The sequence below is a fragment of the Gavia stellata genome, chromosome 7 (genome assembly GCF_030936135.1).
Source record: "Gavia stellata isolate bGavSte3 chromosome 7, bGavSte3.hap2, whole genome shotgun sequence".
Classification (NCBI taxonomy): Eukaryota; Metazoa; Chordata; class Aves; order Gaviiformes; family Gaviidae; genus Gavia; species Gavia stellata.
In genome coordinates this window covers 2,376,267-2,402,727 of record NC_082600.1, presented here as the reverse complement: position 1 = coordinate 2,402,727, position 26,461 = coordinate 2,376,267, and the positions used below count along the sequence as shown (strand labels likewise).

Sequence of the window (26,461 nt, the reverse complement as noted above, 5' to 3'; positions counted from 1 at the left end):
AAAATACAGCTCAGGAGAGTTGCAGATAGACTGCTGGTGTTATTTTTTGTGTCTGTGTGTGAAATAATAATTAGTCTCTTTTCAAACCAGAAAATGCAAACCAGCTCAGAGGCCATTATTTACTTTATCTTTGCATAAATTCATCAATGCTGAGAGGAATCTGTACATGTTATTTAAGCTTTGAACTTGAATTCCCATATACTTACACTGCTCATTTGCTGATTATACTCCTGCCGTATCCAGGAGATCTACTGAAATAAATTAAAACAGAGTTGGGCGCACTGTGTTTATGAAACGGCACAGCCCAACACCAGTGCAGTCTGCAAGACTGTGAATGGCATGGGCTGATTTTAAATTAAACAGATGAACATGGAATGTGTTAAAATATCCCAACAGAGGGCTTATTTGCCAGCTGTTTGATTGTTTTCCTCTGGCATTATCTGCAAAGCAATTACGCATGAATAAAAACTTCTCGAGACGCTTTCAAGGAAATATTGACCGCTAACATTTTAATTAAGGCACATTGAAGTGGAAACATTTGAATCAACAATACGGACAATAGCAAAGCAGGTTGAGTTTCAAAAAAGGAGGCTTGTTTACCATCCTCCTAATAACACATCCAGTCTGTACCCTTGACTGAAGTGCCAGTTCAAACTAGCTATACGCATTCATCCCCCCCCCCCCCCCCCCCCCAATTTGTCTTAAAAATAATAACAAAATATTGAAGGACAGGCAATTTTAAAATAAGCTTAGCCCATCATTTACATCCATAAACAAAACGTATCTGTGCATTGCACTGTAGTGCTCTTGGAGCGGTATGGGATGGCCCTCTTGAGTACGCCCATCTCTTCACTGGTGACAAGGACGTTCTGCAAGGCTGGAGGATCACACCGCAGCATTTCTCCATCGTTGCTGCTGAGATGACAAGAGGTAAATTTGTTCTTCGAGCTGCCGGAGAGGGAAGGAATAGACTGAGCGTTGTCTTTGGAGCTCATCCTGGGTGTTACTTTATGCAGAGTTGTGCCCTTGCTTCAGTTTAGCCATAGCCCAATACAGCCGACACGGTGGGTTTGGGTCTGGTAACTGTGCTGAAGAGCTAATGGGAAAATTAGTCCTTTCCTGTGCAAGGAGAGGGATGGTTTGACTGATCAGGAGTAGCCCAATATCCACCATCCCCCTGAAAAACGAACGCTTGCAGTACTGGCCTTGCACCTGGGGAAGTTCATTGCCACTAAATTTTAAATGGGTTCCTCACACCGTGGTTTACCCCAAAAAAAGAAATACGCCGTTTCCAGGAAGACTTCAGGAAATTTTCTGCCCTGATTTTTTTTTTTTCTAAGGTGTATTCAGATGCTGTGATGAGGGTACGATAAATAATAGCCTGCGTGCCTTCAGTCCTCCATCTGACTTGAGCTGAGCCTTGTGCTCCACACGTGCTGTGGGTGTTTTACCCCGGCGCTTACCTGCAGACTGTCATCTACTGCTCTCAGTCATGTCTGGGGGACCCAGTTTCTAGCAAATCCTTCTCCTTCCCTCCTGCAGGCACCTCCTCCCTTTCAGAAGGGAGACTCCCTCATTTCAGCCTTTTATCCAGTGATTTATTAACATAAACTGTGTGAACAGCCTTAGCATAGGAACAGGGACACAGATCCTCCCCTTCCAAAAGAGCTGGCTAAATGCTGAGCTACAGGCTCACGCCCTTACTCGCCATCTCTCTGTGGATCAATTGATACTGTATTATTTTCTGGCAGATGCAATCATTTCGGGAGAGTGCTGCTTCCCAGAACCACCTTTGGGCAGGCTTCTGGGAAGGGGAGGTGTAGTTCTGCAACAGGAGTCGTGAGTTGCTATCCCACTTTTTGAGTAATTACTTTAAGCAGTGGGTGTTAGATAATTGGTTTATTGCTTTTGGCACTGTCTCCTGTTTCCAGGGTTTCCAGGAGATGGGCACTGGCAGCACGGGTATCAGGAGATCCAGCCTGAAAGGACTCCCCAAACTACGTCTGTCCCCGCCGAGCCCTCTGTTGCGGTTCCTCATGAGCTTTAGACATGTAGCACAGGTATTTGAGTCTGGGTTTTGGTCTACACAAGCCAGGAGGATGTACGTGAAGCAAGTCTTGGATCAAGTATTTAGGCCTTCTTAATTAAACAAAACAAGATGCTCTTCTAAGGCACGGTAGCGTTTAACTTCTCAGCTCACAGAAAAACTTTGGGAATTTACCCACTGTAAACATGGATATTTATAAAAGAAATCTTAAAAAGAGTTTGGGGACCGCTGGTCACACACACTGTGTTTCTCTTTCATCAACAGGATCCTGATGGTAAACAGTTTTCTTGGGAGCGCTACCACACCTGGTCCGTTTGTACGTGGTGGGATACGCGTGCCCACATGCAAATGTCCTTGTCTGAACTAGTTATCTAAATCCCTTTTTTTTCCTTTAGCACTGGGTAGAAAGGAATGGGCACTTTGAGAGGGTGAGTAATTCATCCTGATGCAACAGGTATTGTGTTTAGTTATTGCTCACTTGCATCGTTCTGCTCTTGTGCCCTAACCTGTACTTCCCTGCAAGCAATGTCAGCATCGCCTAGAAAAAACTCGGTACAACGACCCTTACAGTGGCAACGGCAGTTTAACGTATAGTGGGTGGCATTTTCCTGCTTTTTCAGTAACTCTACAGTAACTCTTCAACTAAACAATTAGACACCTGGGTGTAAGAGGAGGAGTAATTCATAGTGCTTATACTTTTGTGGAGTGTCTAGAAGCAAACAGCTGTTTATAGGCAATCTGCACGACCGCTGCTACTTTGCAGGGCTCATGCACCCCGTCAGTTTGAGTCAAGCAAGCGTCACTTCAGTGTCACAATGCTGTGACATGGGAGACGTGACGGTGCAGGATTGTTTCTGGGGAAGTTATAGGCATTAAGGCGAGGTGCAGTTTATTAACAGCACGTGGAGACCACCTTCATGTTGTGTAACTCAGCCTGATAAGAAAACAGTTGTTGTGTCTCCGAGGGCATGTGGCACTGGCACAGCACCGACTCACCCCAGCCTTCCTGGGCAGGGGGTCTGCTGGATGGACAGGCCCCAGGGAGGTTTGCTTTATTGACAAGTTTGTTTTCTAATTTTGGAAGTTTGGGGTTAGCTTTTTGGCAAGCAGCACACCAGAATGGAAAAGACTTAAACCGGAGCAGGAGAATCTTGCAGCTCTGGTCTTTCATTGAAATTTATGCTGAAAATGTCAATGTGCTTTAGGAAACATGGAGTAGAAGGAGACAAATAACCACCCTAACGTGTAAATATCCCAAGGAAATCAACTACTAGAGAAAGGGTGGGGGTTTTTGTTCCGATTTTGAAAGAGGAGAAAAAAAAAAAAAGGACAGCTTTGGGCTTGTGAGAATACTGCCCCTTTAATAAGGAAATCACAAACTGCATCCTAAAGATGCTTCAGTGGGTACCGTCTGAAATTAAGCCTACATTCCCCCCATCCCTCCTTCCCGCGGTGTATGCCGTTATTTACAGTATTTTCTTCCTTCCTTGAGGAAATCCTCTAGTGTGTCAGTCCCCGTGGGATGGCAAATGGTGAGCTTTAATAACCTGCTTGAGGCTGTCCTTGGTGTGGAGATCAGCAAGGGGCTGGGAGTCCGATCAAAAGCGTTCAGCCATGCCTAATTCTCACCGGGGTGTGATACGGGTGATTTGGTGATGACCTGGTTTTTACAAGTACGGTCATTATTTTCTGGACTAGACCAGCATTGGATTTAGCTTTTTAAATGAGCCATTTTGCATTAGGTACGGGCGATGTAGGTGGTAACAGAAGCTGAAAGTGATGATGTGTTTAGAGTTAATCAGTTAACTAGGATCTTCTGGAACCCAGCTGTGACCTTCTTTATTGCTTTTTGATGGGTTTTGTGGATGGGGAACACAGGCAAAACACATACGCCATCTTAAAGAAACCTTTACTTCTTCGGAAGACTGGTCTAGAATACTAAGGATGTTAGACTATCGATATTTTAAAGGAAACACTGGCTTTATTTGCATGACCATTTGATCTCTGACTTTGCTAAAAAAAAAAGCCCAAAACAACAAAAACGAAACATCCCTCAAAAACCAACATAACAAAAAGAAACATAGTATTTTATTAACATTTCTAATTTTGTTAAATGGCATATATGAAAAATACTAGCCACATGCTTGGGCTATAATTTTATTTATTTCCATAACTTAATTATGGAGGAATTCAGTGAAAGCAAAGTCACCTTGAGGGAAGTCAATACCAGTCAAAAATACTCTGTTTTCACAGGGTTGCTTTTTTAATCCCTATAACTCAATGAAATCAGTATCTTCAAAGGAAACTGTGGAACAAATCAACTGGCTGCGCATTTGAATTAACCTCTTACTTAAATGCATCAAGGGGCACATGGCTCTCAGTGCTGCTTATTCAGCTTTTCTGCAAACCACTCTGTCGTCTCCCTCACCTCCCATTCTCAAAGTCTTCTTAGTGGCTACGCTTGCTCATGCTATGGTTTTCTCTCGCTCCTTTTTAATTGGCAAATTAGCAAATGCTGAACAAAAAATGAAATTCCATTAAAATAATGCAATAAATTCATGAAGCTTCCAGTGCAGCCCGTTGATGTTTGCTGGCCATTTTTTAGAGTATTCATTATTCTCAAAGGATTTATTAAGCATTGTTTAAACAATTTTTAAAAATAAATGAGGGAAAATATTAACCTGTTGCATGATTAATTCCATGGTAAGGGGATACATTACTCAAAAGCGTATGTGGATCCAAGTCTATTTTTCTTTATCAAGGACCTCTTGGAGCTGGTATCTTAGAAAAAGTTGGACACAGTACTGAGCAACACACTTCCAGTTTACCCGGCTTTGAGCAGGGGCGGTGGATAGGGTGATCACCAGAGATCTCTTCCACCTCAACTAGCTGGTGATTCTGTGAGGTCTTGTAATTACTGAACTACTGCAAAATGTGTATTGAACTTTCATTTTATAAACTAGACTAAAGTGTAGATTGGAAAAAGAAACAAAAAACCCTCTCGTCGGAGATTTAAAGTGATGCGATGTGATGTGAAGATTTTCTTGTGGCCGTTTTTGTATATAAGCTAGATTGAAAAGCCTTCCCATACCTTTATCTTCACTGATTACTCAGATCTCTCAAATTTCCTTGAATGGGAGGAAAGTGAAATGGCTGAGGTACAGGGCAGGTTAGAGGAACAATGAAATCCAAACTCAGCTCACAACATAGGAGTTCTCGAAAAAAATTGCTATTGACAGCAGACCAAAGAGGTTTATTCGTAACCTCCTCTGTTACATGCTTTGCATATAGTAGCATCAGCTGATCATATATTAAGTAGCTGATGGACTAGATTCTCTGATTTTTTCGTACAGCATCAAAAAGAATCAATCTTGCAACCAGAAAGGCTTGTGCATGCGTGACGGGCGCTGTTCAGCATGAGAGACCTTCTCTCGGAGTCAGCCGTGGAAGTAAGAGGAATTGACATCATGACTTTCCATCTTGCGAGACCTGTAATCGTGCAGTGTGTCCATCGTCTGTGGTGGCTCTTAGCCTGTGTAGGGGGAAAGGGTGGAAGAAATAACTTTAAAATGTACGTGTCCCCACTGTTCTGAGCAAACAGATATTGAGCATTCTGATGAAAATTTTTGTTGACTTTGATTCGGAAGTGAACAAATGGGAGTTGACAAACTCTACATATAAACCTCTTCCATTTACCGTATCTTTCTGGGAGTCATGTTTACAAGCCAGCCTGTAAAGCAGGGGCTCCTTCCTGGCAAGGACGCTGCCAGGGGTTGTGTAAGCCTGGCCAAAGTCACATGAAAAAAAAAACCTAGTAAATATGCAGTTTGCTATTTTTTTACCCAAATGAGGTGAAGAAGAGCAGGAAGCTTCATTCTGGGTCTGTGTGTTCCAGCAGAGGTGGGAGTTGCTGCCGTTGCTGTAGAACTAAACATCCCTGCTAGGATGGTGGCATAGAGGACGGTAAATTTGGGCAGCACGTGTTTCTCAAGGTAACCAGGCTAATTCTGCATGCCGCAATGCTAACATACCATGTGATAATTGTTGGTTTGCTTTTTCAGAGGCAGAAGTCAAATCCTCTACATCCTGCTCATCAATTGGACCCTTTGGTTGTGCTAATTAATCTGGCACAGCCTGGCTCTCTGGGGTCGCAGAGCTCCTGGCCTGTGCATGGTTCGACCCTGCTGCTTGAGCCATTGCTACAAAAGCAGAAGCTCATTGGGGAGCCTCCAGCAACGTTACCGTCTTCCCATGTGGATGCAACGTTGGGAGAGACTCCTGAAATCGATAGGAGGAGTGTGAGTCAAAAGCTTTGATGCTGTAGGACTTAGCAGGCTCCTTCTTGGCTTCCTTTGCAAAGACCTATATAGATACCCGTATAAGTCTTTGGATGCTCCCAGCTGCTATCCTGGGTGTTGGAGGGGTGGCTGTAGCTGTTTTGCTAACAATTCCCCCATTTCCAGATGTACAGCTGTAACTGCCCCAGTGATTTGGGGAGCTATTAGGGTAAGGGTTGCTAAACTGAAATGAGGACAAAGCAGGCAACTTCTCGTGTCTTGGGACAGTTGTCAGGAAAAAGGGGAGTCTTTCCCTGTAGTGAATGCTGATTAAGAGACTGCCAGAGCACTTGTGGGGAAATAAGTCATTCAGTTCTGTGTGTATAAAGTGATAGCCAATGGTGGTGTTGGTAATAATAATATCTGCAAGGAGAGCATGAATAAAAATCTCGCTTTTCTTCAACTTCAGTGGAGTCATTTGCCAACTTCAGCATCATTCACTTCGTTTTCAAAACTCTTGCAAGTAAAAGCTCAGTTTCATTTTCTGTGAATGATCTTTGGCCTGTTGGCATGGGTTTGGTAACTATGTGTTAACACATCAGTGTAGATAGTGCTGCTAATGCCTGAATTTGGACCTGCTGCATTTTTTTCTTCTCTCTTTGAGCTGAGGAACTATAAATGCACTTTCAAAGGCTTAGCTTTCTTGGGAAACTATTTAGTATGAACTGAGAAAGAATGGTTAAACCTCAAATTTGCCAACCTATTTCCAGTAAAGCAGTTAGATAGTTCAGAGTAAGTCCTGGATGTATAGCGATTGGAATATGTGGTTTTTCTTTAATTCTTCATCATCTGGTCTAGTTTTTTTTACATGTGTCCATTTCCATGGGACATTAAGTGTTTCGTGGCAGTTTCATAACAAGGAACCAGCTAATTTAGTCTGCCTTTGAAATTCTAGAAGGATCAGGAGAAAATGCCAGAAGGTCTGTGAAGATCTCAAAGGAGAATTTCTCTTTGACCAGCATTTGTTTGGTGGGACATCCCCCAAAATCCCTTCCAAATACTCACAGGGAAGTGACAGTGCTGTGCTTGATTGAGCCTCAGTTGCTGCCGTGCCTTTGTGTTGCACAGCAAGAACCTTCCTGCTCGTTTCCCTTTTTCTGCTGCAAATTTAGATTTATATTCTAGTATGTCCAGGCAAATAAATCTGACTGCAAGGGAGGGATCCTTTAGGTTGTTGATTTTATTTTTTCTTGCAAATAATAATTAGAGCATTGAATAGTGTAGCAAGTATCTTGATTTTCATTTATTTCTTTTTTCCTTTTCTTTTTTCTTTTTAAAGAAAGATTTAACCTGCTTTTATAGAAGATTTTTTTTATTCTTCAGGTGAGTCTTAGTCTGTCCTGTCAATTCTGTATGATCTGCACTGCACCTTTTGCAATCTGTTTAACTCTCGGTTAGTGACAGAACAGCTGAGATCCAAAGCCTCTTCTCCCTCCCCTTCTCTTTAGCTTTTTATAACACTACTGTCACCCAGGGATGGAGCAGTGATGTCATGATTTTCTTCATTAGCTTAAAGAACCGTGGAATAACTGCAAGACTGCTGACATGGCATCACTTTAGAATACTTAGGCGCATATTTCCTGAAAAAGAGGAGATTCTTTCCATCCCGTAGGACTGCTGTGGTATTTCGGTGCTTTCCAGGACTGCACTAAGCGATGTGACTTGCATCCGTCAAGTGCCGTTTGTCTGCTGATTACTTACACCAAATAACTTGTCTATAGTCCAGGGCTTGCTCTACCATGCTTTCATTTGCAATCACTCCGCTTACAAGAAGACTCTGATTTGACTTGACCGTTGATCTTGACAATAAATATGCTGCACTTTTTGAATCTGTGGTTTGCCCTCCTGAAATAACACCAAAACGCGATGTTGCTCGTTATCCGGGATTATAAAAGGTTTCTTGTGTGTGTGCTTGTTTCTTACAGAGTGATGGATATCAGGAAGACACAGAAGGCACAAACCAGCAGTAAGAACAGACATTCAAAACCATTAGAATATTTTATTAAAATTACAGCAATTTCAATAAAAGCAAGCCAAGAATAAAGCAAATGCAAGGTCGAGCCTCTGGCTCCATAAAAGGGCTCTCAAACTCTCATATTACCATTTTTCATCAGTCTGATTGCATCCCAGTGTGTTCCTGACATTTGTTATTTTCTGGAGAGAGGGGGAAAAAGAGCTTTATCAGGGGCTATTTATTTGTACGTGTTTGTAAGCATAGGTCTGGTGCCCATTGTTTATGGAAATTCAAACAAGCCTCACCAAAAAAAGTTACAAGGTGGCTCAATGGTAGGACAAAGTTTTTAGTTGCTGGAAGCTTTGTGGGCAGCCTGCAGAAGCAGCTCCGAGCGTGGTGGGACAGGGTGAGGCTGTGTCAGGAGCAATGCTTCTGTGCGTCCTTTGGCAGGAGCATGAGCTGATTTGGGGGATTTAGCAGAGACCCAAGTGCTGTTGTGGGTTTGCAGCCGGTCAAGCTCCCCCTCAGAGAGAAAGCAACATGCTACGATCCCTTCCCTGTCAAAAAAAATAAATCTGCTTACAGTGTTATCAAAAGATGATGGCAGATGCAATGAAGTCAGTAGGCATGCGTTAGTGGTTCTGTCCTCAGCTTGTAGTATCAGGAGGATCCAACTGATACAGGGAGTTGTGAAAAAAAAGGAAAAAAAAGCTTTATGTGGCTGTAAATAAAGATTCCTATTTGATTTTGCAGCTGAAGTAGGATTGTTTATTCTGGGTGAGAATGCCAGGGTCAAACCCCTCAAGGTTTTTGGGGACAGTGGCAGATCCGTCTTGGAGTCGGCTGGCATTGGCTCTATCAGACATAGGAGAAGCTTCTAGCAGCTTCTCACAGAAGCCACCCCTGTAGCCCCCCCTGCTACCAAAGCACTGCCACGCAAACCCAATACAGGGGGGATCCTGTATTTCATAGGAGATGGAAATGTGAGCTTGAAAGCCAGGCACCGCACCGACCCAATTCCCCAGGAGCATTCATCTGAGAGCAAAATTTATCACCATAAAAGTAGTATTAACTTGTTTGTTGATTTAAAAACAACGTGTGACATCATTAGGACTCATTCGATCCAACTCCATTGGCGTCCCAGCATCCGCCGAACCCCCTGCGACCGCCCGTGGAGGTGCCGACTGCTCTGGCTTGCGTTAGCCTTGCCATACTCCCGGTCATCTGCGTGTGCGTCAGCACCGACGAGAACTGGCCCTACCCGATCCCGACCCTGTGTTTGCCATTGGGTAATTTAACTAGAATAAACTCTGTTTAGAATAAATTACTGGAGGCTGAAAATACAGCAGCGGAGCTTAAGTTGGTGAGTGCTTTCTCACGTTGCTGCCTGTGCCTTGCCATGGCTTGCATTCGCGTCTTAGTTTTGGGGCTATTTCATGGAATCTGCAGTTCTGTTAAAGGTTTTGCTGGATTAGGGATGCTCTGAAAGGGGCAGTTTTTAAAAGATTCAGAAGTAGGATTATTTTTCCAGTAGGTTAAAATATGTACATGCATACGATTATGTCAATTATGAGTGAATATTGTCATGAGAATAATACACTTCAGTTATGGTACTACAACTGTGACACCAGGGGATGTATTAACGCAGAATACAGACAGACACAGTTTGCATAAAAAAAGAGATAATAGATAGAAGTAGACAGACAGAAAACAATGAGTGATGGGAATGGTGCTGGTCAGCAGGAGTGAGAGCAGCCACAGCACACCCACCCGCCTTGCTGTTTCTGGGTGTCCAAAGACATCGATCTTTTACAGTAAACATACTAAAGTAACCACCTAATACACACTGACAACCTCGCTTGTGGAAATTAAGAAGTGAAGATTAAATATGCATGCATGCAGGAATGGAAATGCAAAATTTCTATTAGGATCAGCCAAGGAAGATTTGTATTTTCATGTTGAGCTCATTTCAGTGATGTTTAATTAGCCCTGAATAGCTGCTGAGGAAGTACCTTGCAGAATTTGTTCAGTATAATACTCCTGACATAAGTGTTTTTTAACTAAAGCAAAAAGCTTACAATTAATTACAGAGTATTAATTCCATAGTATTACCTGGCTGCGTATGCAGATTTTATTTTCCTCCTTGAAAAAAAATCTACTAAGAGTGCTATAAGGTTATTTGAATGCCTTTTATGCTATTCCTTTTCTAAATTAAAACTGTCTCCAACACATGATAATAGCTGTAGTTAGATTGGTCTGAGATGAGTACGTGTCAGATGAGGTTTAAGATAATTGATGCTGTAAATATCCCTCGAGTGGAAGGATAGACCATATTAATGGCTTGAAAATTCAGTCTGTTTGTAGGAATCTGATTTGAGCTGTAATAGAAATAGGCCTAGATTATATAAAGCACTGAGTTTATGGCTTACGATGTCTTTCAAATGTGCTGTTGGTAACTGGAACACTCCACTTCTGCCGACTGTACCTATCTGAAAAGTTCCCTGGCATATGGTTGGTTTTGTAGGCAGCTTCTCCGGAAGGTGAGGTTTTGCTGCTCTTCTGAAGAGGTTTAGTGCGGGTTGTCTCGTCGTAACCAGAAATGCGCTCCTTCACTTGATACCCCTCATCTGAGGAGCAAAAGGTGCAGGGGAAGGCGCAGCCCTGGGAGTCAGCACGTGCAGGGCTACCAGGAGCACTGCAGAAGGCATCTAACCAAAGAGCTCAAGGTCTTCCACCTGCGTAACTATACGTTATTTTGTATAATCAGAGGAACAGAATGAATAAAACTTAAGTTTCTTACGGATTTGTGTCCTTCCTCCCTGCACCTCCAGCTCCCTTCCCTCTCCCTAAGATATGCTCTTCCCCGTAGTCTCCCTGATAGCTCCATGATGACAGGCTGTGCAGAGGGCACCCATGGGTGCCTCGGGCCAGGGTGCTCGCTGCACATCTGCTGGCCACGATGAGCTCACAGTGCATTGATTCCTTCAGCTAATCTGAGCCTTGCTCCCGTGCCTGCTTCTCCCCACATGCATATGCCAATTTTATATAATGTGCTGGAAGTTAATTATCTTTGGGATCTCAATCCCCATTTGAAATTTCGCTAAAAGAAGCTAAAAAGCTCCGAAGGATTTGGGGAAGGGAGGTTTGGCAGATGGGCAGTAAAATGCAATTATCTAAGGAAGCAAATCTTGGCTGCTCTTTGGGATTCAGCTGCAGTTACATACTATAATAATGTTTTGGTATTAATTTCTGCTGATGATGCAAAATCATCAGTATGGAGAGAAGCAAGATGTGGACTAGATGACCTCCTAAGGGTCCCTTCCGAGGTGGATGGGATTTTAGCCTATGGTGCTAAAATGGACTGGCTGGGGAATTTCTTTTGAGTCAGCAGAAAGACTTCACTTCTCTGGAATCAGGCATGGGCTCTAAATATTCTAGACAGGTTCATTTTCCTCTTCCTCTTTGATATAGTTTTGTTTGATTTGTTATCTTCATTTGCCTCCAAGGAGATTCTTGCGTGCCCTCCTTTTTTCATCATCCACTCACCATTATTTATTTCCTCTAGTCTTGGCTTTCTTTTTATTTCTTTTCTCCTGAAATGCATATTTTGTATTCTGTTCAAGTAAAACTGGGAAAAAAATACGGTCTTCTTCAAGAGAAGAGATTGCGAGAAAGTATGCAAGCACTGTTGAGATTTCTGTACTGACATATTTAATGGTAAAGAGTTTAAGGCTGGAAAATAAATGTGAATCTTGGAAGAGCAGAACATGTACAGAGCAGGGGGAAAGAAAGCTGGCACTTTCTGTTATATAGGTATAGACCGTCAGATATATATCTTTTTGCTGAAGTGAAATGTTTTTGTGCTCATTTTAGAACTTATAAAGTCCAGAAGAAGGCAGTAAGAGAGCAGTGGGGTGTTAGCAGCCCCTGCTCTCCAAGGCACTGCTATTTGCACTCAGTATGTTCAGAATGTAGTTTTTAACAGGGATTTAAACTTTGTGGGTAGTCTCTGGAAGAATTTTACTGAAGGCGTCAACTGGAGATGGATGTGGTCTAGGACTAGACCTTCTTAACCTAGTTTGATGTTCATTACTTCAACAGAATTAAGTTTTGTTTCTTTAAAAAATGAAGGAGAAAGCATTAATTAGGTTTGGGATTATGCAAGTAGTAATTATTACTTATCCTGTTACAAAGCCCTATTTGTAACAATCATTCCTAGTAATGTATCACGTGTGTCAGGTGGCCTTTAGTACTAGTGCCCGTTTCTCCTGGCTTGGTTGGTAAATCCTTTTTTCTTTTATATTGTAATCTTCCATTCTGTTTCTTTACAGGTACAGAGAAAATTAAAAAAACAGGGTTACCTGTTTAAAAAACAAGGGTAATAACAAGGCAGTTATTGCAGAATTCTTCCTCAAGCAGTTGTATGTATTGGGACAACAATTTGTGTTTCTTGAAGACTGTCCAACTCCTGTGTACTTATATCTGAATCTTTGTTCATAAAAGGAAAATAAATCACTGGAAAGTGAAAATCCTGTAGCGGAGTTGTACGTTATGAGTGCTTTTGTAACTGCTGTCCTGTTATCTAGCTGTCCTTTCAATCCCTGCAGTGTAAAAGCGGCTTTAACTCTTGTTTCCTGCACGCTTTGGTTATGGATCGTCATGGTTCGTCAGCATTTTTCATGGCCATGTCGGGCAGGGTGGCGAACCACAGCGTGCTGACACGCCGGTATAGTCTAATGCAAGTGGAATGAAAAGATAGTTTAAATAACTCTGTTTCTTGATTCAAGTGTACTTGATTTAATGATAATGATCTGGTATTCTTCAATCAACTCTCTCTTTAATGACATTTTTTCATAAAATTAAATACTAGAATTGACCATGACATCAGTCTAGGTTGTCCTCCTTTATCTTACAGCTCTATCCGGGTTTTTTTGGCAGCTGTTCTTAAATTGAATGTAATAATTTGTATTTCACTAAAATGCGTCTGGTCTTGGTTTGAACAGGTGAAGAATCCTTTATAGGCCCAGGTAGTCTGTTCCTCTGTTCCACTGCTTTATCTTCAAAAAAATAAGTCTGATTCTTTCCCGTACTGAATTGGGCTTCCTTCAGTTTCCAGCTATTGTTGCTTGTTGTATATATTACCGGTAGCCAAAAGAGCTCATTTGTACCTGCTGTTTTCCCACCATGAGGTGCTTACATCCTATAATAAAGTTGCCATTCAGTCTCCTTTTCTGAGAAATTAAATGCGTCTTGCTCTTTACATCTTTTACCGCAAGCCGAAGTCGTGAGTACTTTCTCTAGTGCATAAGTACTTTTATGTTGCTCTTTTCTTTGCCCTTTAATTTCTTAAATGTTGCTTAACAATGGCTGACACCAGATTAAGATCCTGGACTCAGGTCACCAATTCTATATATGAAAGAAAATTATATCCTTACTCTTGCTGCACACAGTGATCCCGGCAGTCCCACCTGGTTCAGCACTGTGCTGAGAGGTCTTTGCCGGTGTCTCTCAGACCGTGCCAGGGTACGATCTTGCGCTGTTAACCTCTATTATGAGTTCACAGATGTATATCGTTCTGTGTGAGCCTCCAACTCCTCGTTATTTGGACAATCCGCTGGTCTTTATTCATGTACGCACATGCACAGGCGTGTAGAAATTCAGTGTTGTAGTAGGCGTGGCTGTTTGCTGCTGCTTGTGCCGTAAATGCAAAACCCTCTGCGCCGGTGTATCTGCTGTCCAGGGACTCCAATCCTCATTCAGTCTCCTAAATAAGGAGCATTGGCTCCGTTCGGTGTCCTTCGATAAACAAAACAGTTGCTGCCCTCTTGCAAGGCTGTGCCATGTGCCTGTGCCATCCTGTGCCATCCTCCTCGTGTCGTTAGGGCATGCTCGTATGAACAGTTCATGCAAGTTTCAATCAGGTATATTTATAACCTCATCAAAAGAAGAAAGTAAACGTTGTCTCCGTAAAACTACATCACCGAGGGTTCATTACGTTTCTCCTCTTGGATCCTTTGTTGACAGACTGGGTAAAGCATGGGAGGCAGAAACAGTCTCGAGCTGCGCGGGGTATTGTTGACTACTAAGGTCATTTTGTTTGTCCTTTTGTGTTTGAGCATGTTCACAGCCTTCTAGCATGTGTTTGATCTTCCCCAAATGGTATTGGAAATCAATATAAGCTCATCAGGGGTCTCCCAGGGTCGCACACTTAGTCTTGTGGGAGCAAGCCAGCAAGGTTTGCTTTCTTATTGGATCTGTCCTTGTAAATGATGCTTGCTTTCTACTGTTGTATCTGTACTGCACGTGCAATACAGCACTGCAGATGCACAATAAATCTCTTTTAAAAGGCTGGAGAGGGGAAAGAATCTTCTGTGGAGCTCCAAGTAACTTAGCTCCCCTATTTCCAGCTTGTTTGGAGCTCTTGTGTCTCTGCACTGCATGTACTAATGGATGGCACGCAAGGCAGCTCATTATCCTTTCCATAAGTATGCAAGAAACACATATTTGTTGGATTTTTGTGCAATTTTTGAATCATGTGTAACTGCTTTATATCATACAGTACCATAAAGCACTTCAAACCTGCGTAGTTACTAATAGTTTGCGCTAGGTCAAGGAGGCTATAGTAAGGAAAATAGCATGAAAAACATTGTACTTTTATATTTAAGAATAACTTACGAGTTAGGCAGGCTAAATATATGCGTCACTGCTGTCTCCTCTCTGGGTGTCTTGATGAAGCAGTTTCAATCAGTTTCCCAGATGCGTGTTTTATTATTATCCTGACTTCCAAGCATAGCTTGCTTTGAACATCTGAAGACAAAGGCAGCTAATTAACAAATGAAATCAGCAAGCTGTGTAGTCCCAGCAGCTGAAAAAAGATGATATAGCAAATGCAGTCTGTGATCCCGCTCTCCTGGTTGTACGTGTGAAACTCCCCTGGAGCTCAGGTGAGGGTTGCAGGAGATGGTCTCCGTTTCCTAATCGCAGGCGGTGCGATGCCCCCAGTGCTTTGCGATTCAGCATAGAGGGGATATTAATAACATCTGCCACACTTCTGTGCACCTTCCACACCAACGTCTCTGACCATCGTGGTGCAATTCATAGCGCGTTTAGATTAGACCCATTTTGAACAGCTTATTCTGGGTTTTCTGTTTGTTTGAGAGCTTAGGGATGTGTGAAGGGAATTCTTCCAATACAGTGTTTAGCATGCCTGTGCCATCTGGGTTTTGGAAACTGTTTGGTTCAATTCAAAGATTAAAGACTGAAAAATTGAACCTAATGGTGGCATAAACCTCTGTGGAAAACATACTTCTGTAATTATTTTCATTTTGATTAATAGGCTTTAACTACATAGCAACACCCATGACTTCAGTTTAATTTAAAGAATGATTAGTCAGTTAACTCTTCATAATTTGATCAACCCAAAATGAAAATTTTTGCGTTTTTTTCCTCTTCTAAAGCACTTCAAAAATTCCTCTTGCTCAGCTTCCCAATGCTAAATCTTTCTCTGTCGTGGTAAGATCTCCCTGTCTCTTCAGTGATTTCCTCTCTTTCCTCTTCCCAGGTTAATTGCTGTGCAATACCTGAAGTCCGTAGCTTCCCTCCCAGACTGCTGAGTCCCTGACTGTTCCAGTGCTTTTAGGGAACAAACACCCACAGATACTCTCACGTATGCACAGAGCTTTAAATAGTTTTTTTTTAAAGCCTGTTTGGCAATGTGAGTGTCAATTAGTAACAATTCAATTAGACATTGAAACCCGAGTTCTGGAGAGCTTTGACAAGTGGGCGTTAATGCTACCAAGATCAGGTGACATTAAAATAGCCTGTCTACAGGCAATGAATTTGGTTGCCTGCCTCCATTGCAATAACTCTGCAGAATACCTTGGCAATATTAAAAAAAAAAAAAGCATATTTTGTATTATGTTTGCAGCTCTCACACTGCCTGAGCAAAATACAGTCTTATACAACAATCCAGTACCACATTTGTCTAACCCTGCCCAACAGCGGGGCAGGCAGTTGAGTGTTCAGCGAAATCTCACAACAATTGCAAGCATTATTTTGTCTCCTATTAGTGCTGCTTCTTTTGCTTTGATGCAGCTGCTGAGATCTTTCCAGCACTGCTGATGGAAAAATCAGTCAAGTTCTGCAGTGCAAATTTTCTATTAATTGACCATTATCAAATGCTTTGGCAGAGGACTTGCTGCATTTGCATTCCCAACTTCAATTTCTTTGAGGTTTCCTTATACTCTTACAATAATCTGTCCCCGTCATAGTGCAGCACCATGCAGAAAGAGGGTGCCTGCTCCTCTATGTTGTAGAGGAGTACCGGTGCCAGAGGGGGTGAATGCACATCCAGCATGGACCCATTGCAAGAGAGCAGGTAGCGCAAGCAAGCAGTGGCATCACAGCTGGTGATGTCATGGAGTAATTTAGGATGGAAAGGACCTCTTGTCAGCTCCCCTGCTCAAACCAAGGCCAACTTCACACTTAGGTAAGATCGCTCAGGGCTGTGTCCAGTCAAGCTTTGAATGTCTTCGAGGACGGCATCCCGCAGCCTCTCTGGGCACTTGTCTGATTGCATGGGGAATTTGTTTTCACTTACAACCAGGAGGAGTTTCTCTTGGTGCAACTTATATCTGTTGGCTCATGGTCTTTTGCTCTGCACCTCTAAGAAGAGTTTGCCTTCATCTCCTCTATAACTTCCCGGTAGTCCGTCAAAGATAGACATTCTTATCTTCTCCCTTTCATCTTACCTTCTCCAGGCTAGCCAAACCCGGCTCCCCCAGTCTCTACTTGTATGTCCGATCACCTTGTTCGCCATCTCTACACTCGTTTCAGTAGGTCCATGTCTTGACCTGGACAGGGTGCTCAGGATGTTGTCTCACAGCTGCGGGGTAGAGGGGAAGGACCGTTTCCTTGGACCTGCTGGCTGCAGTCTTGCTGTTGCAACCTGGGATGTGGTCGGCCACCTCCTGTTGAGCCACCAGGACCTCCAGGGCCTCCTCTGCAAATCTGTCTCCTGGCTGGTCAGCCTCAGCCTGCCTTGTGTCGGGGTGTTGATTGCCACCTTATCACAAGCTTTGCAATTGCCTAAAGTCCCGTTTTCAGGCTTTAAGTGATTTAGTGTGTCTAGTCTTGAGTAACTTCATCAAAATGAAGGTGAGTCAAGTCTTGGATCTCCGAGTATTTCACCTAAGGGGATGCACCTTCTCCTAAGGGTGAGAGATTCGAGGAGTGGTCCCCTGACTCAGAGCTGGAGGCTCTTGGCTGCCAGTCATCCTCGTTTGTGGCCTAAGGATCTGCTTTAATAAGCAGGCGCTGGAAAGCATTCATGTGTGAAATGTTCTGTCGTTCATCAAAATATAGGGAACAGGTGTTTTGGCCTAGAAATTGAAGCGAGCTAATTTCCTTCTTTTTATTTTCTATTGCATGAGTAGAAGAAATAACGTTTCAGCAATCTCATCCCTTTTCAAATGCTACTGTGATTTAAAATAACCTTTAAACCAAAAATGAAGTCTCATTAGAAAATGCCATCCTAATTTTGGAGCAACAGTTTTGTAATTTGTTTCTGTGATATTAAATTAAATGTTTTGTAGAGTAGAATGAAGGTAACATTTACTTAAAATCCGTGCAATATTACAAGATATTATTGCTTGAATTATTCCAAATTTTGGAAAAGGTTTTGTTTCTAATTAATCAAGAGACTCTCAAGCTTTATTCTTGTTATGCAAATCAAAATGTAAGCGTCTAAAGAATAATTTTCAAGTGCAAACTGCTTTTCAGTGTGGACGTTTGAAACAGAATCACAGAATCCCTAAGGTTGGAAAACACCTGTAAGATCATCAAGTCCAACCATCAACCAGCAAACCCCACCATGCCCATTAAACCATGTCCCACAATGCCTCATCCACACGTTCTTTGAACACCTCCAGGGATGGTGACTCCACCACTTCCTGGGCCACCTGTTCCAGTGTCTCACCGCTCTCTCCATAAAGAAATTTTTCCCAATATCCAGCCTGAACCTCCCCTGACGCAACTTGAAGCCATTTCCTCTTGTCCTGTCGCTTGTCCCTTGGGAGAAGAGACCAACACCCACCTCACCACAACCCCCTTTCAGGGAGTTGTAGGGAGCGATGAGGTCTCCCCTCAGCCTCCTCTTCTCCAGACTGAACACCCCCAGCTCCCTCAGCCGCTCCTCATCAGACTTGTGCTCCAGCACCTTTGAAAAGGGACTCAAAAGGGGACCATGATCACGTTCCCTTTGACATCAGTGGCCATGCTGAATCGTGGCCTCAAATAGATCGGACAAATTGAAATTTGGATAACACAAGACTTCACAAAAATAGGGTTAAATTTGTGGACAAGTAATTAATTAAGCACTACTTAAAGCATTATTTATATTTTATTTTAAGGAAGAAGCACTGCTAATAAGGTTCGGAAATTATTTCAGTCAGGGCTGAGGTGCACGTGGGAACGTGCTGTTGCTGTGTGTGTGCAGATCGGATCGGTGCAGGTATAATTGCAGAAGCTGTTCCTGCTGTCTGTGGGCAACAGCATCAGTGCCTGTATCGTAACTGATGGAGCCAAACCTGGACGTACCTTTGAAACGTAGGGGCTAGACTTAGAGAAGCAACTTCCCCTTGGCTGCCAGCCCTCCAGGCAGTGTAACTTCTCCCTAAAGCTCACCGGAGAATTGCTTATCACGTCGTTTGGAGGTAGAGTGGTTTTAACTAGTACTTAGTAAAAATAGCTATTGCTTTTCTTGTTTTGTTTCTTTTTTTTTTCCTTCTTCGATGCAATTGTGCCTTCAGAGAAAGCTCAAAATAAGCAATAGTAAGACCTTGCAAACAGGAATCTACTTGTTTCTGATGGTATAAAGACCAAATTAATTAATTAGGTGTACTCACATTCCAAGGACTATTGTCATTTTTGCCCTATTTAAGATGAGTGAATTCTGTTGTGGAGATCTAGTTTTCTTTGAGCTGATGTGATAGGAGTAATTATATGATATCTGTATTTTAATCAAGAGAAGTATGTTTAAAGCCTGTGATGAATTTACCTGCTTGAAGTTAAAGGCATGTATCTGAAAGAAGGGTATATGCATTAAATCACTATACTAAATTGTTGCTTTAGAGGAAAATAGATGCATGCACGTGATCTATGTCCTAGTGGATCCTACCATTAGGATGCAAATTAGTCTATTTATTTCCAAAGCTTTATAAACTATTTTGTCTAAGTGACATTTAAATTAAAATCGTACATGATAAGCAAGTACTAAAGCAGTACAGGTGAAACCTGAGTATTAGTGGAAACAACAGAAATACGATTGACATTGTCATATATGGTATCGTATATATTGTTATATCCAAAAGCATGAGTTGTAAATGAAGATCCTATTGTGCTAGGTGCTGTACAGATGAAAACAAACTCTAAAGCTGGATTCTTCTGCAAAATCCTAAAATGTATGCTTGTGGCTCTTAGAGGTGTATTGCCTCTGTTTTGCTGTCGACTTGTATACAAGGCCATGCATGCGCTTCCTGTTGTAGAGCCATCGTAGGGTCAACTGAAGCCTGACTTTATCTCGTGGTTTTTTTCCTGTCTTTCCAGATTTGGACGATCCAATAGTAACAGTCCACCAGAGCATCGGGGAAGCAAAAGAGCAGTTTTACTATGAGAGAACGGTGTTTCTCAGGTGCGTTGCCAACTCCAATCCGCCCGTTCGGTACAGCTGGCGACGCGGCCAAGAAGTATTGCTGCAAGGGTCTGATAAAGGAGTGGAGATCTATGAGCCCTTCTTTACGCAGGTAGGAATGAAGGTACAGTATTTTTTCCTTCCTTAGGCTACTTGCACCAGATTCATTGTAACTGGATCTGCCTGCATATCCCTACTGGTTTGTGGTGTGGGTAAGTGGGCATGCCCTCCAGATAACTACACCCCAGCACAAATGCACCCCTGTGTTTTTGGGAGACTTCCTAATACAAAATACGTCTTTTAATTTTTTGTAAAATCGTGAAATAGGAAATTATGGGAAGATGCACAGTGAGTGCTATCTGCAGGAGTCCCTTTGAAGTCATTTTGCTTGGACGCCGCAAGCCCAAACCTCTGATTTGACTGCTATTTCCTAATCTTTTCCAATACAATGCAAAATGATTCTGCACAGAAGTTGCAGCCTAAAAAGCTTTTTAAGAAGGCTAAACTCTATGGCAACTCCTTCTGTTGGGTTTTTTTTTTATTTTATTCTGCCTTTCGCTTCTTTGAATATAAGTTTTTGTCCCAGAATTACACACTTAAAAGATGAGGTGGCAAAAATGGGAAGAAGTGCTTTTTAAAGTCTGCCTACTCTCGCTCACAGCCACGAAGGCAGACTGGGCCATCAAAAGAGTCAGATTAGATCAGATTAATTTATTGTTAGCACATTTGCACAGTCTCAGAATAAAAAGGTGGCATATCCTATTGTCTATGGACAAAAGTGTGTGACGGCATTTGCAAAAAGGAAAAAAAAAAGAAAAGAGGAGAAAAATTGTTTTGGAACATCTCAAGCAATAACGAGTAAAGACAGAGGTGAAAACTGCCTGGTAATTTGGTCTTCATAGCAGAAAGCAACCTGCAACTTTCATAAATAATTTTCAGCTAATGATTTGAGAGCACCTTCATTTTTTCTTTTTATTGTACTTGACAGCTTTATATTGCTACAGTGGCTTGGTATTTTACTGAGAAACGTGTAGCCTGGAACCTTGCAGAGATGAGAATTAGATTACACAGTCAAGTTATTGGTTTCCTAAATGTGATGAGATTATTTTTAATTTAACATGTACAGACCCAGTTTAGCAAATCTGTGGCTTGTTTCCTTGGACTCAAGTGTGTAAACTGGAGTTTTTTAATGTTTTAATTAAAAAGTGAGAAACTCGCTTGACATGGGACTTTTTGTTTTATGTTTCAATATGGAAATGCTGATGATTACCTTCCCTATCATCTAATAAGAACATAGCTAATAAAATGCATCACGTGAAGCTAGATTCAGTATTTAAAAAAAATATTTCTGGGTTACTAGGAGCATTCTTCCTAGACCCTCTGTTTGGGTTGAATTAATGAATAAATCAGATCGTCATGTTGGTAATCGAAAGCTTATCCATAACCTTTTTACATTTATTGGAGGTCAGGTTGAATTAGTGTATCTTGGTCGGGTGCCTACAAGATCTGATAATACGTTTATAAGAGGAAAAGGTGTAATTAAAGGTTCAAGAGTCATAAAAGTCTACTGCACATCTCTGCATAATTGGTTCCGCTTATGAGGCGGTAACAAACAGTAAGAGCTTTTGTGAAGAGGGATAGAGGGAATTTGACTTCAGAGCACCAAGAAGCGAATTTGAGGTGGTATTTCTTGGTGATTTGCTTTGAAGGTGGATTATCAATCTGAAAATCAAATGAAATGTAAAGGAAAACAAGTAGAAACACAATTAAATTTTCTAAGGTACTGTAGCCAAAAAAGGCTAGTTTTTCTTTCCGGTGGTTTTCTTGTTTTATTAAATTGTAGAAGGCACCTGGAAAACTGGACATATACAAATTAATTCTTGAACTTTGAACGGATTTTTTTTGATGAGTCAGGGAACGTCAGCTACTTATTTTAGCTGCCATGGGGAAAAAATTGCATAAACCCGCACATTCTCATCTGTGGGAGTATTTTTGAAATACTGAACTTTTCAAAACCAAAATCTTGATGCAGAGTTTTTTCCTAAGTTTGCATCATCCTCGTTGCACATTGTAATCGCACAGCCTGAATGCAAGATTAAATTTGCTGTATTTACAATAATTATGCAATTAGACATAATTAGACTAATTATCCAAACCAATGAAGAAAATATCTACATTTTCATAAATCTCTGCAATCTGGGGACATGTTCCGGATACCATTGTGAGTTCAGCCCCCAGGTTCACCTTGGAGTCCAGAGGTAAGGATTGAACTGATGGGATGTGGCTGCTCTCTGTTTCCAGAACTCGATGACTTTGGTAGCTGCGTTCTACTAACCTGGATCGGGCCCTTCTGTAGCCCAGATAAACCTCCTCTTAAAGTAGGATCGTAATCTTTAGGAGCAGCCTTCCAAAGGCTTACTCTTGCAAACACTGAATCAGCATGTGCTTAATTATGTGCTTAAATCACATAATTTCTGTGGGGCTGATTGCACGTACAAAGCACTTCAGTTCCAATGCTCCAAAGCTACCAAGCTTGATTTCATGACTGTCGCTGTTCTTGTCTGGCTAGCTGTATCTTCTCTTTAGTTGATTTTTGCTAGTTCAGTACATGCGTTTTCACAAACGACCCTATTTTGTATGGCCTTATATAGGCCCGGGCAGTTGGTGGACTTGATATTGTTGAAAGAAATTCAATACGTTGCTCAAGCGGTGGTAATACTAAAAGTTGTAGCAGGATTAATAGGACACGTGATAATGAATATTTTCCAAAGTTTGCTCTTTTGATGCTTTGTAAGCCCATTCAGAGTGTCTGCCTCCCTGGGCTGGGGTTCAGCCTTAGCCTTGTCGAAGCATAATACTTTTTTTTAGCTTATCAGTATGAACACAGGCAAAGACTTGAACGCAGGCAACTGGAGGAGGAGATTGAAAGCCTGAGGAAGTTTGTTATTTCAGTGATGGAGTGAATAATGTGCAGGTGTTGATACATATAGATTTATCTGGTGTTTCCGCAGCCCTCCACGCTGTCGCGTCCTCACGCCTGACACCCTGTTGAGCTTCACTGTGCTCCCTGTGCTTTCCTCCTCCCTGCTCTGTTCCATGGCATCTCTGCGTGCTCAGGATTTTGTATCTATCACTCCTTTTGGCTTTTTGTTACTCTGGTTTCTAACAATCTTGTAAGATTTTACATGCGTATTTCAGCAACTTGCTTTTTCTCCTGAGTTTCTGGTTCTGCAGCGCCCATTTCACATATTACTGCAGTGGAAATCTCGTATTTTCCAGTTTTCTCTTGATTGTGTCTGATGGAACTCCTTCATTACATATCCCGTTTCAGGTCCCTGCTCCATCATTTACAATGATGGCTAAAAATAAAATCCATCAGCAGCTCATTTTCAAAGGAAAACAGCAGGATTTCTGTACCTTGTGATTTTTTTCATCATGTAGATTGTACCATAAGATATATTATCCCGAATAATGCTGCAACTTGAAAGACTCTGTCGAACCAATTTCCCCCTCGCTGGTCTCTTTTCTTTTTGCCTTTCATATGTAAGTGGGGCTACGGTTTTAGGTTATGCCAGCTGCCACTCTTTCAGAAAATTAAATAAAATATGTTTTCTGGACCACTTCAGCATCTGCTTCTAATTAGCCACTTCTGCATCCTCCTCTCGCCTCCTGAAAGCCAGTCTCAGTGTACCCTACATCCCTGCTTGTTCCTCTGCCTCGGTCTCTTCCTAACACTCTCTCTTGCACACGCAGGGAGAAACAAAGATCCTGAAGCTGAAGAACCTCCGACCTCAGGACTACGCGAATTACAGCTGCATTGCCTCGGTGAGGAATGTCTGCAGCATCCCTGACAAGATGGTGTCCTTCCGACTCTCTAATAAAACAGGTGGGCCTCCAGCAGCGACCTTCCCCGCTCATTTGATGTCCCCATGGTCTTTTGTGTTTCGATGTTGTTCTCTTGCTTAAAACCTGCGTGACCGTGTGCGGCCACACAGCGGTAGGAGCTATTCAGGAGCAAGTTCTACAAGCCGTTTTCAGGTGGTTTCCTTTTTCTCACCAAAGATGGGATTTGAAGAAGGGTTTTGATTTATTGCTCTCGATTTATCGCTCTCTGGATTTTATATCGGGATTTGCATTTTCACCTGGTGTCAGGGAGGCTCGTTGTTATGGATAGACTTCAAAGAAGATGCTGCGGCGAGGTAAGAGGAAGGGGTATCTCAGTCAAGGCTGGGCATAGAGTCAAAACAAATACTCAAATACTTCTCTCAATGCTTTGTTGAAATCTACTTATTTTTGGTCAACAAAGTATTTTAGGAAAAAATCAACCTTTTTTTTTTCTTACATTGATTTAAACAATTGATTTTATATGATTGATGTGATATATTCTTCCATCGATGTAAGCATTGATTTCTTACGTTGATTTAAACAAAAGTGTTTTCTTTCAGATTTAATTGGTTCAAATGAAAATATGCAAGCAGTCGAGTTGAAATGCTTTGAAGGAGGATACTTAGGTGTTTATCTGTCTCTGACCAAGCTGTCTCCATGTTGTGGCATTTCTTCTGCCTTTGCTCTTGTCTTTGGACTTGTCCCTGACTGAGCAAACAGTCAGTTGTACATCTTCCTCTCTTTGTGGCTGTATCGCTGCTGTGTATCTCAAGAGCCTCATGCCAGTGGTTGCTCGCAAGAAATGCAATTGGGAATGCTGATTTCCAGGAGGATGGAAATTATAGATTTTAACTCTCCTAAAAGCTCTGTGTCCAGGATCCGCAGAGGATGTGTCTGAAATGGTTTATAAACCTGAAGCCAAAGAGCAAAGTCTTCAGCTTAGATTTCTAAATAATTAGAAATTTCAGAGAAGTGTTTTCTGGAGAATAGTTGTGCAGCAAGTGTTGTAACATTTGAAGACTTCAAGTTAGATGACGCTGGGTTATGCCTTAATAGCGTATGCCTCGGGGCACCGCAAACAGGTAGCAAATGAAGAAAACAGTTGAGGCATTACCATGCTGAGTGAGTCTAAGATGAACTAAAAATTTTATTTTCACTTGCACATTTCACATTATTTCTGTCCTCACGGCTTTATTCCAAGGAGTTGCCTTCAGCTTTTTCTGAATTTCTGATTTGACAGCAGGGACTTCAAAACTGTGGTATGTACCATTACTGTACACAACCCACGGCAAAGCAAATTCACAGCTCAGTTTTAAAGCTGCCACTGGTGGTATGGGAATTACAGTCACCTCCGAAGGTATCTGGCAAAATAATTTAGAAGCCCTTAATTTACTCTTTCATTAACTTTGCCAGGGAAAAAAAACAAAAGAGATTAATGTGCGGTTTGTCCCTCATTAGTTGCTCTGATTTCATACCAAAAGAGGCATGAAATTTTGTCTGCCATGGAGAGGTGTAGCTGATAGTTGGGAGCAACTTTCCTCTCAAGAAAAGTAGTAACTCATCCACTTTCGTGCATGAGGACAAAGGATAAGAGTTGTTACTGCTCCCATTTGTCAGAGTGATAGTTTTGCTGTTGGAGCCAGAAGAGTGTCCACATTGGACCTCATCTGCAACAGAAGTTTATGTTACAGTAATGGGAGAACATCAAATAGCATAACTATTTCTAACTGAGGACAGGCGATCATGATCTAATTTTGCAACAAGCATGAATTATTCCCACCTTACAAATGCCTTGTTTATTTTGGGAGAAGGTTGTCTTGCTACATTAACAGGAGTTGCTCTTCTGGAGTAATTTCCAAAGTAAACAAGCCTGAAAAATGATAAAGACGCACACTTTCTCATGAAGAACTTGGTGGCAACCGTCATCAAGGGCAAGATTAAATATGTATAGTAATTACTGCAACAACTCATTGAAGACGATGGCTGATGTTTTGATGACTCTGGGACAAAACTTTTCTCATTTAGTATGACTTCATCTGATATAGCTCTTCGGCAGACCTTCACCTAGTGTAACTTCGTAGAAGTTATATAAATTGTAAATCCATCGTAATCCAGGATAACTCCAAAGTAATGAAAATCAGAACCTGAACTTGATACTCTGTTTTGGTATAGAACAATCCTAACCTTTCCATCTGTTTTTAATTTAAAGCTGGAGGCATGTAATGGAGATGCCTATATAATGGAAACGAAGGAGAGACGAACAGAAGTGTCTGTAAGGTGGCAAACACGCACAATATTTATTGTAATTAATGAGGCTACAGGGGAATTTAAGTTCAGCTGCAAATTATGTGATCATAAAGTAAAATTGCCGGCAATTTGGCTATTCTGCATTTCTCAGGTCTGTAAGCATGACTGGCGTGGAAGTTTTTGTTGAACTTGGCTGTTACTGATGACAGAGGTGACTAAGGAGAACAGCTGAGGCTTACAGCAGCTGTGGGTTTCCATCTCGTTCCAGTCATGATTTGGCTCTCTGGTTTCAGGGTTTTATT

General features: G+C 41.9%; 1 protein-coding gene across 1 annotated transcript in view; it reads left to right on the top strand.

Moving 5' to 3' along the window:
* The window catches only part of MDGA2 (MAM domain containing glycosylphosphatidylinositol anchor 2), a 245,976-nt gene that overhangs the window by 46,793 nt on the left and 172,722 nt on the right, over positions 1–26,461 (top strand). Inside the window, exons 3-4 of the mRNA XM_059819453.1 lie at positions 19,943–20,139; positions 23,781–23,913. Coding sequence (XP_059675436.1) covers positions 19,943–20,139; positions 23,781–23,913 — 330 coding nt within the window. The remainder of the gene's footprint in view (positions 1–19,942; positions 20,140–23,780; positions 23,914–26,461) is intronic.